Consider the following 15068-nt stretch of genomic DNA (forward strand, 5'->3'; position numbering starts at 1 on the left):
CCCTCACTCGTCCTGCTCGCCACAGTAAACATGACTCGCGCCGTTCTCCCGCGGCCCTCACTCGTCCTGCTCGCCACAGTAACCATGACTCGTGTCGTTCTCCCGTTCTCCCTCCCGCTGTCCTGCTCGCCACAGTAAACATGATGAATGGCGACTGTAGAACGCGAAAGCCGAATTCTGGACATTTTGGGCGATCTCGAAACATATTTTCGGGGCAGACTCATCACGGAGACTCACTAGTAGCCTAGACTTGTTGTTTAACTACTGCGCTCTGTTACCGGTAGGCGTGGCCTCCTAGGGCAGCGAAGCAAGTGCATTCTGGGAGTTGTTGTCTTTCATCCACATAAGCCAAAAATACTTTTTCTGGCTTTTCTCAGTCTAGAAAGCTCCAAATTCAAAAATAATTTCACATTTCTTCTACATAAATTACCCATTTTAAATACACATTCATCTTTCCAGAGGTGAAGTATCCCTTTAACTGGGCGAATGGGTTGTGTTTAAAGTAGTCTCGGCCGCAGACGTCACACCCACGGATCATTGGCTGAACTTCTGATGCATATGGCATGCAAATTTGAAACACTTTGGAATTTTCAAAGTCGCCTTCTGATTGGTTGAATTCTACAGGATTTTCTTTAACAATCCACTGGAAACAAAGCTGTCGTGATGCCAAACCCCCTCATGGAAGAAGAAAGCCGTCATGTTTAAAGCTGAGACAATGAGCGCTAATCAGGATCAACTAAACGCTGGAATTTCAGAAGTATGTGAACTACAAAAACACGAATTGGTGACCGCATGTGTATTGCGCGTTCAGTCTATAGGCGCGTGTGTTCCTATACAAAGGGACATCGCCATCTACTGGCCTGACAGCAGAATACAGCGTTTTTAATCGTTTCTGCGGATCCGTGTGAACGTGGATTGTTTTGACTACGTTGTCATCTGTACGTGAAGAGCGCAAAGGAAAGCGTTTCAATTTTTAGTAGCTACATCGTTGTCGTGTAAACGAACCCCAAGATTCAAACGAATTAGCTACCAATTCAGCAAAACATAAAATACACTCAAACTTGTCATCATTTACCCACCTTCATTTCATTCAAAAACGGTTTTCTGTAGAACTCAAAATGAAATATTTAGCATATGTTAAGTGAATAATAATAAGACGTAATATAGCACAAGTCATATAGTTTGTGTCAATTTAGGGGGCTTTAGTACTTTTTAAAGTATAGAAAAGCATAGTTTGGACATCAGAATTGGGTAATAATCATTGGCCTCAATGTTAGTCAAGGGTTAATCAGTCTCACTTTACAGATCTACTCTTTTATGTAACTGACATGAAAAAGTTATGTCCAGTTCTGAAAAAAAAAAAAATGAAATGACTAACTTGGACAACTATAGTCTAGTTTTTTCAAACCACAGGCACTTTTTAGAGTTTACCAATTATATTGGACAAATTAAGCCACACTGCCATTGAATATAGGCCTGGTTTCACAAACATGGCTTAGATTAAGCCAGGATTAGGCCTTAGTTATTAACGTGCCTGATCTTGAGTCAAAACAATGGCACTGAGTCATTTTAAGATATCTCTGAGCAAGTTAAAACAGCTCAAACATGCATTTTAGTCCGGGACTATAGACTTAAGCCTTGTCTGTGAAACCGGGCAATAATGTTACATTCAGTGACTTAAGTTTCAACATTGCCTTTGTAAATAGTCTTTCATATTTCTTAATGAAGAGGTCATAACATATTCGGAAAATATACATGTTCAGTTCAATAACTTGACTGAATCATGAACAACAGCAACAGCAAAAGTGAATAGATTTGAAAATGTTTTACTTTAAAAACCATTATAAAATGCACAACCGATCAGTAAGTTCACTGTACTATCAGATCTGTTCGAAAAAGGGTTTTTTTTTCTTGTTTTCAATATCTGAATACCCTTAAAACAAGCTAAATAGCTACTAAATCTCGAATTAGGTTTATTGTTTTGTTTTTTTCTTTCCAGATTGTAAGCATAAACCTTTTCAAATGTTTTTGCTTAAAACTATAGGAAAAATAATATTCCAAACTTCATTCAAGATATATGATCCTAAACCGGTCTGAATATGCAATTGTGCTGAATATCATATTTTAAGCATGTTTAGCCATTAAAATACTGATTGAGGATATTATTATTATTATTATTATTATTTGTTTGCAGTGTGTTGAAAGTTTAATGACATTTTTGATTTTGAGGTCAAATATGGACAAACCCAGCCATTGGGTTAAATTTAATAGATGTAATTAATTAATGAATTTTTTTGGTTGGTTAATTTTTAAATGAAATTTTTAACCCAATGGTTGGGTTCGTCCACATTTGACCCGCATTTGGGTTAAAACAACCCAGCAGTATTACCCCAAACTTTGCGACATGGAATTTAGTGTAGCTGAAGGCTTCCTCTGAAGATCAGTCGGGGTGAGCTGACCGCTGACACCCGTGCCATTCTTCTGTTCTGTCTGGACAAAGGGAAAAAAGAAAGAAAGAAGTGGTCTCACCACTGCAATGTGACAAAACTGAGACAAATATTTAACATTGGTTTGGCCCTGTTTAATGGTAGGTAGCAATTTTCTGCTGTCTGCGTGTTCGTTTACACCAAACAAACAGAGAACAAAAGCTCTTGTGGCATTCCACACCAGCTCTGTCTGTCTCCACGCTCCACACAGATGGTCTGCCATACAAAGGTGGACCACCTCAAAGAACTAAAGGAAATCAACTCGCCAACAGTTTATGCAGAATAGCCCAAATTCCTAGTCTTTGTCCTTCTCCATCCCTTTCTCACCGTCATATTTGTTCCTCTTTTAGAGGGGTGCGTGCAAACGTGAAGTCTTCTTTCGCACAGTAAATGAAGTCCAGTCACACGTTACAATGCATTCGCATGATAATGTACTACTGAGGGTTACACTTTATTTTAAGGTGGCATGGTTAGTGTAGTACTGAGTGATAATAATTAACAACATGCACTGACTGTGGGGTTTGATTGAGGGTTAGTTGCATGCAATTATGCATAATTATGGTAAGTACATATAACAAGGACACTGTTAAATAAAGTGTTACCCTATAGTGAGATATTATAATCAAGTACATGTGCTAAAGGAGTAAGCTTGTTGTTATTTTATTGTAATTATTAAAATGAATAGCCTGCCTCGGTGTCATCATTTTTAATCAACACTTTACAATAAGGTCCTATTGTAAAGCAATGAACAAAACATTACTTTGTTTAACAATCTTTGTTAATGTTATTTAAAAAATGTATTTGCAATGTATTGCATTATAGTAACTAATGTATCAGATGGAACCAAATTGTATATTTCTAATGTATTTTGGTTCATTTTAATTTCAGGTAATAACATTGTCAGGTAACACACACTAAAAACAAACTTCACATGGTAACTGGTTTTATTAAATTCAGTATTGACCATATTAGCCTGACCATATTAGACCAAAATCAGTTTTTTTTACAGGGCTACTGTACAAGTGATTCAGTGCGACTCTCTTGCACTTCGAAAACTTTCAAATGAATGAAATTGTTTGAATTGTAGCCAGCCACTAGAGGGACACACACACACACACGCCCGCACACACGCCCCTTTCCAACTCTGGGAACACTATCCAACACTCTTGGAGGAGCATGTGTGTAAATGCTCCTGCCGTCAGTGCTTTACCTGTGACTTCAGCACATCACGAGAGGAGGATCGCAAGGAGAGAAACTCATGTAGGACCGAAACATGGGCTGGTCTGCTTCCATCACAGCCTCACTCTTAAAAGACTGAAGGATCTCCACCAGAGCTCACAGCATACATGAGCTGAGATCCGCGATGCTCTGGACAGCTCCGGACCTCCTGCAGACCCTCTCACTGACTTCAACTTCAACTTCAGCACAAACAGCATCTGAATGTGCTCCATCCTCAGATATGACAGCCCGTCATGTTTGGACGTGTTCTGCGCTCATGAATTGTTCTTAAACATTGTTTTGCGAGTAGAAAAAGACAGAAGTGCACAGAGTGTGAATGAAGCTCTTTATTCATTGATTACCGATCGAATCAAAGAACTAAAAAGAAGACTCACTTTTGCCTGCAGAAGGAGTAAAAAGAAAAACTCCAGCTCGTAGAGCTTCATGGATTTGTGTATCTGGAACATTCGTCTATGAGAAAAGATTGTGAAAGAAGAGGAAAAGAAAAGAAAACAACAATAACAAGTGGAAGGACTTTGGAGAGGAAGAGTGCGTCCGTGCGCAATTATCTGGCCATCATCATCTCTCTAGTTTTGAATAAAATGAAAGTTTGGACTTTTCTCCAGTGTCTCGCCATCCTGCTCGTCCTGTGTGTGGGATCAGACTGCGGGACGGTCCTGAGAAAGACCCGATCCAAACGCGAGCTGGTGAAGATCAGAGAAGCCAAAGCGGTCTTCCCGGGGGCTTGTGCCACTCGGCTGCCCCGGGGCAAGCGCTCTTTGCCGGCGCTGGACCGCCGGTTCCCCCGCCAGCGCGGCCGCTCCTCTCCAGCGGAGGATGCGAGCTCCTCTCGGGGGAAAGCCGTGTATTTCACGGGCAGAGGGGACCAGCTGAGACTCAAGCCCGGCGTGGAGATACCAAAGGGCAATTTCACCCTCCAGATGTGGGTCAAAGCGGAGGGTGGGCAGCGTTCCCCTACCGTTATAGCTGGTAGGAACAGATTTATGCATTTTACGTGAGTTTGAATGTTGGTGGAAGAGTAATGCATGATGTGAATGATGGCGCTTGACCGGGTGACTTTGACAGTAACTTCCAGATAACATCCAGATCGATGATCAATCAGTTCCAGTATAAACACGTCAACGCAGATGCACTTTAACTCATTTCTAATATTAGCTAACGAGTCGGGAAAATTGTGTGTAGCTGTTTCAGATCTGAGCGCGAGAGAGAGAGCGAGAGCGCGCGCGTTTGAAGAGGCACCGGGTTTACGCGCACGACCCTCGAATCCCTGAAAGACCCCAAATCCCCCCCACCTCCATTCAGCTCGGAGGGAAACACGTGAGAAAAGTGCAGATGTCTTAAACGCGCGCATCGGTTACACAAATTACCAAATCGCATTGCATTGCATTTACGCTCTCATCCAGTAGCCGCACATTTCAGAAAGCACAATTCTGAGTTTGCAAACAAAGACCACAACTTGTTCTGTACGTTGACGCTGGTTTTTCAGTGAGTAAGCATTACACCATCCATCGCTTTCGATTCCGCTTTCTGCCGACAGAGAGCGTAAAGACACAAAACTAGTCTTTTTCTGAAAGTCACGAGCAGAAAGAAATGCTGGCTGCTAGACGTGAGTTTTTTTCTAACGCTGTCACGCACGACTAGAAAGACCAGAGTGAGAATCCACTAGTGATCCGGCAGTGGGCATCACTTCTGATGTCAGTGCACCCCCCACTCCAGTAACCCACCACTGAGATGGGATGACATCATCTGTTTCAGGCTTGCAGTGGGTTTGCATTGGACTGAAAGCCTGACCAGCACAGTACTATTACATCTCTCTCACACACACGCGCATGTATCCGATCCATGAATTAATACATGCATGATGATGCTGTACTGTGACATAATCAAAATGTAATACGAAAGTCTGACATCACATTCAATATTTTTGAAATTTAAAAATGTATGAGTTATGACATTACACACTGTAAGAAACAAATCTATATGATGTGTCATGTGTCATTTACAACACCTGTGAAAAAAACAAGACAAAAAATGTCTTGGGCTGTATTTTTACAGACTTTTCTTTGTGTAAATTAAGATTCTGCACTATTTTCACTGATTTCAACAAGCTCTCACTATTGACCATGTGAAATATTTTGTTCAGAAGGTCAGATTTCATTGCTTCTGCACAAGAGATGTTTTAATTGGAACGTTTTCAAATCATTCTGTTATAACATGGATCGTCCAAAATCAGCCTATTAAAGGGTTAATTCACCCAAAAATGAAAATTATGTCATCATTTATTTGCCCTAAGATTGATTGATTGGTTGGTTGGTTTATTGGGCACCATTACTGTTTGGTTTCTAAAAAAAATGTGAAAATATCTTCCTTTGTGTTCTGCGGAAGAAAGTAAGTCATACATGTTGGGAATGACATGATATTGAGTAAATTATTTCAGAATTATCATATTTCACATTTAAACACAGCAATTTAAATTGACACAGCAAAAAGAGGACCATTCCATAAACGAAACGTAAATGAATGAATGGAATAAAAATACAAATGAATGATTAAAACGTTTTTTTATGTGGATGGAATTAAATATGGACATCATAAATCCATGCATTATGATGTTTTGACTCATATAGATTTATTTTTGGCTGTGATGTACAGTATGCATTGAACTCTGGCTCGCGCATATACAGGGAGGGCTGCTACCTAATGAATTCCTTTAAAATATATATTTTTTTCAAGGTTGAAGAGCCCTTGTCAGTTGTGTTAGGATATTAAAAAGAACAAAAAACAAACAAACAAACAAAATAAAAAGAAGTGATTGAAGTGGACCCTGGCTTATGTAGTCATGCTTAATCTTTTAAATCTAATTCATGCCTCTGAGAATGAAGACATAAGGCACTTGTTTTGAGGGAGACCAGTGCTTATTTTCAGCAGTCATTGTTCTTGTTGTTGTTTTTACGCAGCGTTAGTCTTAATGTCAAGACTTAATGTTGTTATTGTCTTGTTTTGTTTTTTTGAGTCATGTTTTCAATCTATAATGCAGAAGATTGAAGAGTGTGTGGAAAGAGGCTGCTGATTTGAAAATTTGAGTATTTGACAGCATTTGATGTAGGAAACATAAAGCAAAACTCAGCTCCACAAAGCGCTTGTAAATGTCCTAACGCCAGAAAGTTCAGCACCCCGAACAGCGCTGGGTTTGTGTCTGGAGGACGGATGCTAGATTTGGCAGAGTGCTCTATAGACCATGAACATTATTTACACTCATGACTTGGCAGTTGAAGAAGAACCTGAGACGGACATCACCCGACAGCAGATTGGACAGAAGATCTAGCTTGTGTTTATATTGTTGAGTTGGAAAGCGTACAGGACAACTCACATTGTCTTAATTTGAACAAAACCAAATGTCTCCAACGGTTCAACACGTTAGATTGGTGTGAGTGCAAGAAAAAAGTGCTTAGCTGACACTGATCTTCCATAATGATGAGATAAAAAAAGTGACTTGCACAGCAGATCAGATCTGAGATACATTGCAAGCTTGACCGGTTAGGTGACATCAAAGGAAGGACATTTATGCTTCAAGATGGTCCAAACATGGCTTGACAAAGACAACATACTGTACTGTACTTTTTTGTAATGCATTTAACCCCCAAAATCCCCAACCCAAGATAATATTTAAGTGTGCCACGTGCAAAGTATTCTTTTGATCTTGGACTGTCCCAAAAACCAGCAACAGCCTAAATTGTACACACTACTAATTCTTGTTTTTGGGTGCATTGTTCAGTGGCGCCTTTATGCAGCAGGTTCATGTTATTTCCTGATCCCATCCTGTTGTTTCCTGTCAAAGCAAATTTTGCATTATTGTTTCCTGCAATTGTATTTCCTTCCTGATGCATTTGTTCTTGTACATTCTCAACCATAGGTCTCTTCGACAAATGCTTCTATGCCTCGAGTGATCGTGGATGGCTGTTGGGAATTAAAGCTGTGAGTGAGCAAGGAAACCGCGACCCGCGTTTCTTCTTCTCCCTTAAGACGGATCGAGCACACAAAGTTACCTCCATTCAGTCGAATGCCCGCTACTTGCCCAGCCGCTGGGCACATGTGGCTGTGACTTACAATGGCCTTTATATGAAGTTATATGTCAATGGTGCTCAGACTGCTGTTAGCAGGGAACAGTCAGGTGATGTCTTCAGCCCCCTTACTAAAAAGTGTAAGGTAAGTTTAATTCTTTCAGCCTTTCAGAATGGAACTTTTTGCACAATATCTTGGAGAGGCGCACACAACCTTTTTTTTTTTTTTTTTACAAATATACATGTTTGTTATTAGTTAATGGTGAAGTGTGTAATTTCTGTTTCTCTTGGTGAACCAAACAGAACTGCAGAAATATAAATATTTTTCCAAAATTAGGTTTCCAACCATGCAGGCTCATTGGAAAAAATGTGTCTGTGGCAACATTTCTGCTAAACATAACTTTGCTTCTTGCACATTTCGTGACATTTCCAATGTGTCTAGTGAGTTGCACTACATGTGCATTCAATTTTATCCAATTGGCTGTTTGGAAATGACACGTCCGATGCGTAGCGCAAAAAAGTTAATACTCTATTGTGTTCCACCTAACCGATAGTGTTAAAGGGATAGTTCATCCAAAAAAAGAAAATTCTGTCATCATTTACTCATCCTCAAGTTGTTCCAAACCTGTACAGTTGATGAGCACCATTGACTTCCATATAATATGTTTTCCATACTATGGAAGTCAATGGGACCCATCAACTGTTTGGTCACCAGCATTCTTCAAATATCTTCTTTTGTGTTCAGCAGAAAGAAATTCATACAGGTTTGGGACAACTTGAGGGTGAGTAAATGATGACAGAATTTGCAATTCAATGAAATCACTGAATTGCAGTGAGTTTTGCAAAAATGTAGGCAGAAGCAATTTTTTCTAATGCGCCTGTTGTTGCTCAATTGACGTCATTCCAGCAAATTTGACTGATAGCACCACAATATACACAAATCAACCTACCAAGGGCTAACTTTGAGAGGTCTCCACATTTAACACTGGAGTATTTTATCAGAAAAAAGTTACACTCTTCACCTCGCCAGATCTTACATAATGCACGTACTGTATGCAAATACAAGTTAACAGATAAATGTAACGAAGTGTTCTGATCTAAAACTCAAGGTGCTGATGGTGGGTGGAAATGCCTTGAATCATAACTACAGAGGCTCTGTGGAACGTGTCGGTTTGTGGCGACAGGCTCTCTCTCAGAGGCAAATCATGAGGGACATGCATGGACAAGAGGACCCTGAGGACCTGGTTGACCTGGTGATCCGCGAGACCTTTGAACACCCAGCGCGCAAATGGCTGGCAGTGAAGGACGGCAGTTTCCCGATACCTGATGAGGGTTCTCGTGCTGGGCTGTGGTCTTTGGACACCACCCTGGAGCCTCCAGCTTGCGGACAGACGGTGTGCGATAACACACAAGTGGTGCGCAACTACAATCACTTCTGGAGCTTCCGTCGCCCCAAAACAGTACGATACCGCGTTGTGAACGTGTTTGATGACTTTCAGCGCAAACCCACGGTCACAGATCAACAGATTCACCTGCAGCATCAGCATCTGAATGAAGCCTTTAGCATGTACAACATCAGCTGGGAGTTGACTGTGCACAACGTCAGCAATTCCTCTCTGTATAACCGTCTGGTGCTCGCCAACTGTGACATCAGCAAGGTGGGCGATGAGGATTGTGACCCTGAATGCAACCACACCCTGACTGGCTTTGATGCCGGTTACTGCAAGCCCAGGACGCGATGCCCTGAACATAAACAAGGAAATGGCATCTGTGATCCAGAGTGCAACTGTGAGAACTATGGTTACGATAATGGAGATTGCTGTAACCCTAGCATCACCAATGTGACCAAGACCTGCTTCAATCCAGCTTCTCATTTAAGGTAAGTGCTTATGATCAGCTGTGATTTATGACGCCAACTTGTTTAGTAAGCTGCACAAATATTTCAGATATTGCCACAAAGTCACAAAGACATTTCATAGTTGGTTGGGGTGAGTGAAGAAGAGGGCAGACAAAGGGCTTTCATTTTACATTTATTTTAAAGGCTTTTATTTGATTTCAAGTCCTTCCTGTGTGGTTTGCTCCTTGTGTTTGTGTGAGTCTTTTGCATCAGTTAAATGCTAAACGTGGATAATTAGGCATTTAGGCATTGCAAACATTTACATCATGAATTTCTGCTTGTGTATTGTGGAAAGCACTATACAAATGAAAGCAACTTGACTTATGTTAAGGTACAGGTAGTGGTGGGGTCCATTGGCCTATACAAGCTTCACTTCAAGTCCAGGCTTAAGTGCAACTTTCCTAGCGGCTTGGCTTCACATTTGTCAGTCAACAGTGAATAGGCATGTAACAGTAGTCATATTTGCCCGTTTTAGGTCTTCTTTTTTATCTTCAGTGTATTGCCATAAACAGTTCTGAAAAATTGGCAGTTTATTTTTGGTTACATTTAGACGACAACGATATGCTTGAAAAGGAGAAGTTTTTCCTTTGAGGTTTCCACGTACAGACGACACCATTGTCAAAACAATGCCCTTTCACACGGATTTGGAAAATGACTAAAAACGCTGTATTCTGCTGCCAGGCCATTAGACGATGAAACACTATAGACTAAAAACGTAATATGCATGTGCATGACATGATCGTTTTCAGAGATTCACGTTTTTGTTGTATACATGGAGACCGGTTTCAAAAACTTGCACTTTGAAATCCGTTTTTCAAAAATTTGCGTTTTCAGGCTCCCAAACGCTGTTGTCGTATAAAGGAACGGCCAAAAACTTACATTTTTAGTTGAAAATGGTGTCTTGTATAAACAGCCCCTTAGTGTGCAGTCTGGTTCCAGGAGGGCCACTTTCCTGCAGATTTTAGATCCAACGACACCTGTCCGGAAGTTTCTAGAGATCCTGAAGACCTTGATAAACTGGTTCAGGTGTATTTCATTGGGCTAGAGTTAAGCTCTGCTGGATGGTGGCCCTCCATGAGCAGGAATGGACGACCCTGGAAAAGAGCAAAATGGGGGAGTACAGATTCATACCCCTGCTTGGTATGATGAAGCTATAACATTTCTTTCAAATCTCCAGATCAATCTCCACACTTCAGTAGCATTAAAAGTTTATTGAAAGGGAGAAGCTGTATGAATAGTGGTCATGTCTCTCTAGGTCAAGGGTAGCCCACTCTGCCATCCTGCAGGGTTTGGCTCCAACCCTAATCAAACACACCTGAACCTGCTAATAAATGTCTTCAGGATTACTCAAAAGCCTAAGCCAGTGTTTTTCATTGATCACCTCCAGTACAATCTTGAAGTCTCTATGAGTTGAATCAGGTATGTTAGATGAGGGAGACATCTACAATGTGCAGTGGTGGGGGCCAGGACAGGTATGGGAAGCACTGGTCTAAGTAATCTGCAAAGGCAATTACGGTTTATTACTGTCTCTCACAACTCTTCATTTATTACAGTTGGATATTCCCTCCATGAGCACTTCAAGATGGATTTATCAAGGATTTTGTCTAGTCCGTTGTATGATGGTTTGCTCCAAGTTTTAAACACCACTATTTTCGCCAAAAGAAAAAAAAAATGATCCAAGGAAATTGGATTTCTAAGTCTGAGTACCTGAGGCCACTGGATAGAAAGAGACAACATGTTTACAATTCCACCAGAATGTAGATGGTCTGGTTTAACTTTTGCTCTATGTGAATGGTAGCAGTGTTCATTTGTTTCAAAAAACAGGTGTAGCCCAAGGACACATGTAGTAATCCAAAGCTATGAGATTTGTTTTAAAGCGGATTTATTGCCTTTAGAAGTAGTTTTTTGGTGCCTTTTTAGTTTAGTCGGGTGGACTACAAAGTAGAAACCACAATTTCAAGGAAGCTTATTTCTTGTTTAGAGTGGTCTCCATGCAACTATTTTGTTTTCAAATTGTAGTCATAAACGATTGTTTACAGAAGTGCACGCAGCTTCATGGGAAAAGTTTAAACATTCCACGTTGTGAGAAAATAGTGAATGAATTGATAAGTGAAAACTACCTTTTACATCTTTGTTTTGATCTGTATGATTCATCCAAATATTCCAGTACTGTCCTTGAATTTCGTCACGCCTTAATTGAGCTTCTCGTTCAAGAGAAAGCAATGTTTTCTATTAGCCGTTTTGAAGGCTTTCCAGGCCGCAGAATCGCATCCAATGGTATTCCTGAAGCTCTTTAAATGACTCTGTGTGCGGGCTATGAGGTGACATCAGTCACAAAAAACACCCAGGTGGTTTTTCCAAAATATTATCCCATCGCAATCATCAAGAGACTGTTTATCACTGGATATCCAATCCAGTAACAGAAATCAGCAGTTGGCCAATCCTGAGCATTCAATGGAAATATTGCAACTGATGGATGAAAGATGGTTTAGAAAGATTAGAGTGAGAAGAAGCAGAAGAAGAATTTTCAGATAAGCACCCCAAGTGGTTGTTTATTTTGTTTTGATTATGGGACGTCTAGGGAGACAGACTGATGGCTGTGCCGCGAACACTCGTCAACATTCCCTCTTAATTGTGGAATTCTGGAAGAACACTGCGCTACATGCGTGGCACAACAATGGCTGTGTGGTCGGAGGTTTATTTTTGTAGACCCGAAGCCTGTTACCACTTTTCTTGTTTGGAAATCTAGCTAACAGGAGACATCGGGTTGGAGTCTCTGAAAAATGTGAATGATATCTGCTTAAGTTGTCTAAAATGCCTTAGGCATGTGTTTTAGGTTATTTCTCCATGCTTTTTGAAGAATGTATACAGTGCCAGATTGTTATTGCAAGCAAACAGCCTGTCTATAGAGAGAGGGATTTGTGTTTTTACCTTCACAAGCTCACTGATCGGATCTGACGGCATATACCTTGGACCCAATTGTGGTTAACCCTGAGCTAAAGTTAAACACTTGTGTGAATCCTTACCATGTGCACATGCTGTACGCAGTAATTCATCCCTGGATTTGGGTCACGTTGTAGATGTGCAATAAGAAAAATGTCTGTCATGGCTTTGGTCCAAGGAGTAGTCACGGGTAAAAGGTGATACTACGTTATCATTTGGCTCTGTCTCGACGTCCATGCTTTCCCCTTGGCCATTGTGTGTGTTGGGTTAATTGATGAATGGGGTTTTCTGAGCTGTCACATGGGTCATCTCAGGGAGGTCCTTCATCAGGTGCTTTACAGTCGTGTGAACTCTAAGTGCCAATGAAGCCCATAAACATAACATAACCTTAATGGTTTAGCCCTAATGGAGTGCTCTTGTGTAAAACGAGCTCTTAGCATGTTAAGTTAAAGGAGCTACACACTCATAAAAGCACCTGTCTCTGGAAAGACACGTCTGGTTTGGTCTGCTAGCTTGCTGCTAAAACGTTAATGCGGACCAGACTAGGAAAGCAGAGAACAAGGTTAAATGGATTCTTGAACGCGATCTTAAGAGTTGCTATACAACTTCTCCACAGGCATAGTAGAGAGAGTGCTAATGAAAGAACAAAACTGAGTGCTGATTGCTATTCCAGATAAAGGATTTGAAATGTAATGATAATTATAGTGATAATTTCATTAATGAAACCTTTTTAGTCAAGGGCCAAGATTAGCTTTTTTTCCAGCCACTTTGCAGTGGGGGAAATGTAGATTCATGGGTGTGTCATAATGAGTGTCAAATAAGCAGTGGATGCATCAACCAAATTAATGATCTCCGTCTCTGGCTCCAGGGCCTATCTGGATGTGAAGGAGCTAAAAGAGATCCTCAAGCTGGACGGGTCAACGCACCTCAATATCTTCTTCGCCAATTCCTCAGATGAAGACCTGGCTGGAGTTGCTACCTGGCCATGGGACAAGGAGGCACTGACACATCTAGGTACTGAGAAATTATTACATAAGCATAGTCCAGGTCAAGAGTTTGAATTGCCTTCCTGCAGTCATTAAATGCTGACAATCTATTCCTATTCCTATACCATTTCAGTGGTTCCTACTCCCAAGACTCTCTGTTCGCTCGTCATAAATGATTACATTTTTTATAGAGGCCTTGAGTAAAGAAATAAGTAAACAACGGAAGTCGAGTAAACAATGATAGCTTTGAAGAGCATGCAAAAGAATATGATCAAAATTCAAGAACATTTCGGCTACATATACACTGCAAGAAAGTGCACAGTTCAGGGGTGCGTTTCCCAGAAGCATTGTAAGCCTACGTTGATCATAGAACCATTGCTACCAATTGTCTCTTTTTGTCCTCCCTGATTACAACTACTTACACAGCATTCGAATTACTTCTTACAAATTTTGAATATGAACACGACCAAACATGATGTTTTATTGTATGTCGATGCTTTTAAAATATCTAAAGTGGTCAACCAAACATCAGAACACTGCATATGATTGCAAAGGAAGACGAGAAAACATCTTACTTTTGAAATAAGCAATGATCAGGGCTGCGTATCTCAAAAGCATTGTAAGCCTAAGTAGATCGTAGAACCGTTGCTCTTTACGATCAACTTAGCTTACAATGTTTTTGAGCAGATTGATTAAACAGATGAGTTGAATGTGAGACTCAAATCGGATTTTAAAATATCAGATCTTCCAACAAGAGCTGATCTGTACTAGCCTGGTTAAAACCAGAGCATTCTCAGTTGTAACTGAGTTATGGTCTGGTAAAGCGTGATAGACAAATCATTTCCAGAGGGGCGTCACCAACTGACGTCGCGGATAGACCTAAACCCAATCAGAGCGATGAAGGAGATGACGTATGCAGAGCGGCAGAGAAACATCTCCGAGTGTTGTTCTTTGCTCGGTTTTTAACTAAAAGGAAACGTTCAAATGGCTTAAAACAGACGCGATAGCTGATTGGAACGAGTGATGTTCGACGGCGGCATCCATCTTTGTAATGTAGGCTACAAAATCATGTTCAAAATCCCAGCGCTGTCGTCATCGTGTAAAGCCCGCCCCAACGCTTCTGATTGGAGCCGCGATTTCGACGGATTGGAAATGGGCTTGAATGAGCTCTTTGCCAGACTAACTTAAAGAGCAAATCTAAATTTGCCGGAAGTTGTCTGGGTTTTCCCAGGCTAGATCTGTACCAGATACCAGTGAGAAAATTTGGATTTGGTCGACAGTGGAAATGCAGCCTTCATTACACTAATTCAGATTCACTCTATATCAATTCAGTTTTCTACAAAAACAAAATCTGCTCAAAAAGAAAAGTTGAAGGATAACCTGTTGTCCAGTAGATCGCAATGCAAGTACAAAGGTCTAATATTTCAAAGGATGTAATTTACATGACATTCAACCA

At 40.7% G+C, this 15068-nt stretch overlaps 1 protein-coding gene across 2 annotated transcripts in view; it reads left to right on the top strand.

The window, feature by feature from the left end:
• Window positions 1-3636: 3636 nt before the first annotated feature.
• Window positions 3637-15068, top strand: part of pappaa (pregnancy-associated plasma protein A, pappalysin 1a) — a 136858-nt gene continuing 125426 nt past the window's right edge. For both annotated transcript variants that reach the window (XM_056256731.1, XM_056256732.1), the window contains exons 1-4: window positions 3637-4694; window positions 7639-7931; window positions 8896-9665; window positions 13495-13640. In XM_056256731.1, the coding sequence (XP_056112706.1) occupies window positions 4178-4694; window positions 7639-7931; window positions 8896-9665; window positions 13495-13640 (1726 nt within the window). In that variant the 5' untranslated portion in view covers window positions 3637-4177. The remainder of the gene's footprint in view (window positions 4695-7638; window positions 7932-8895; window positions 9666-13494; window positions 13641-15068) is intronic.

This window comes from Rhinichthys klamathensis, unplaced genomic scaffold (genome assembly GCF_029890125.1).
Source record: "Rhinichthys klamathensis goyatoka isolate OS25496 unplaced genomic scaffold, OSU_Roscu_1.1 h1tg000132l_1, whole genome shotgun sequence".
Taxonomy (NCBI): Eukaryota; Metazoa; Chordata; class Actinopteri; order Cypriniformes; family Leuciscidae; genus Rhinichthys; species Rhinichthys klamathensis.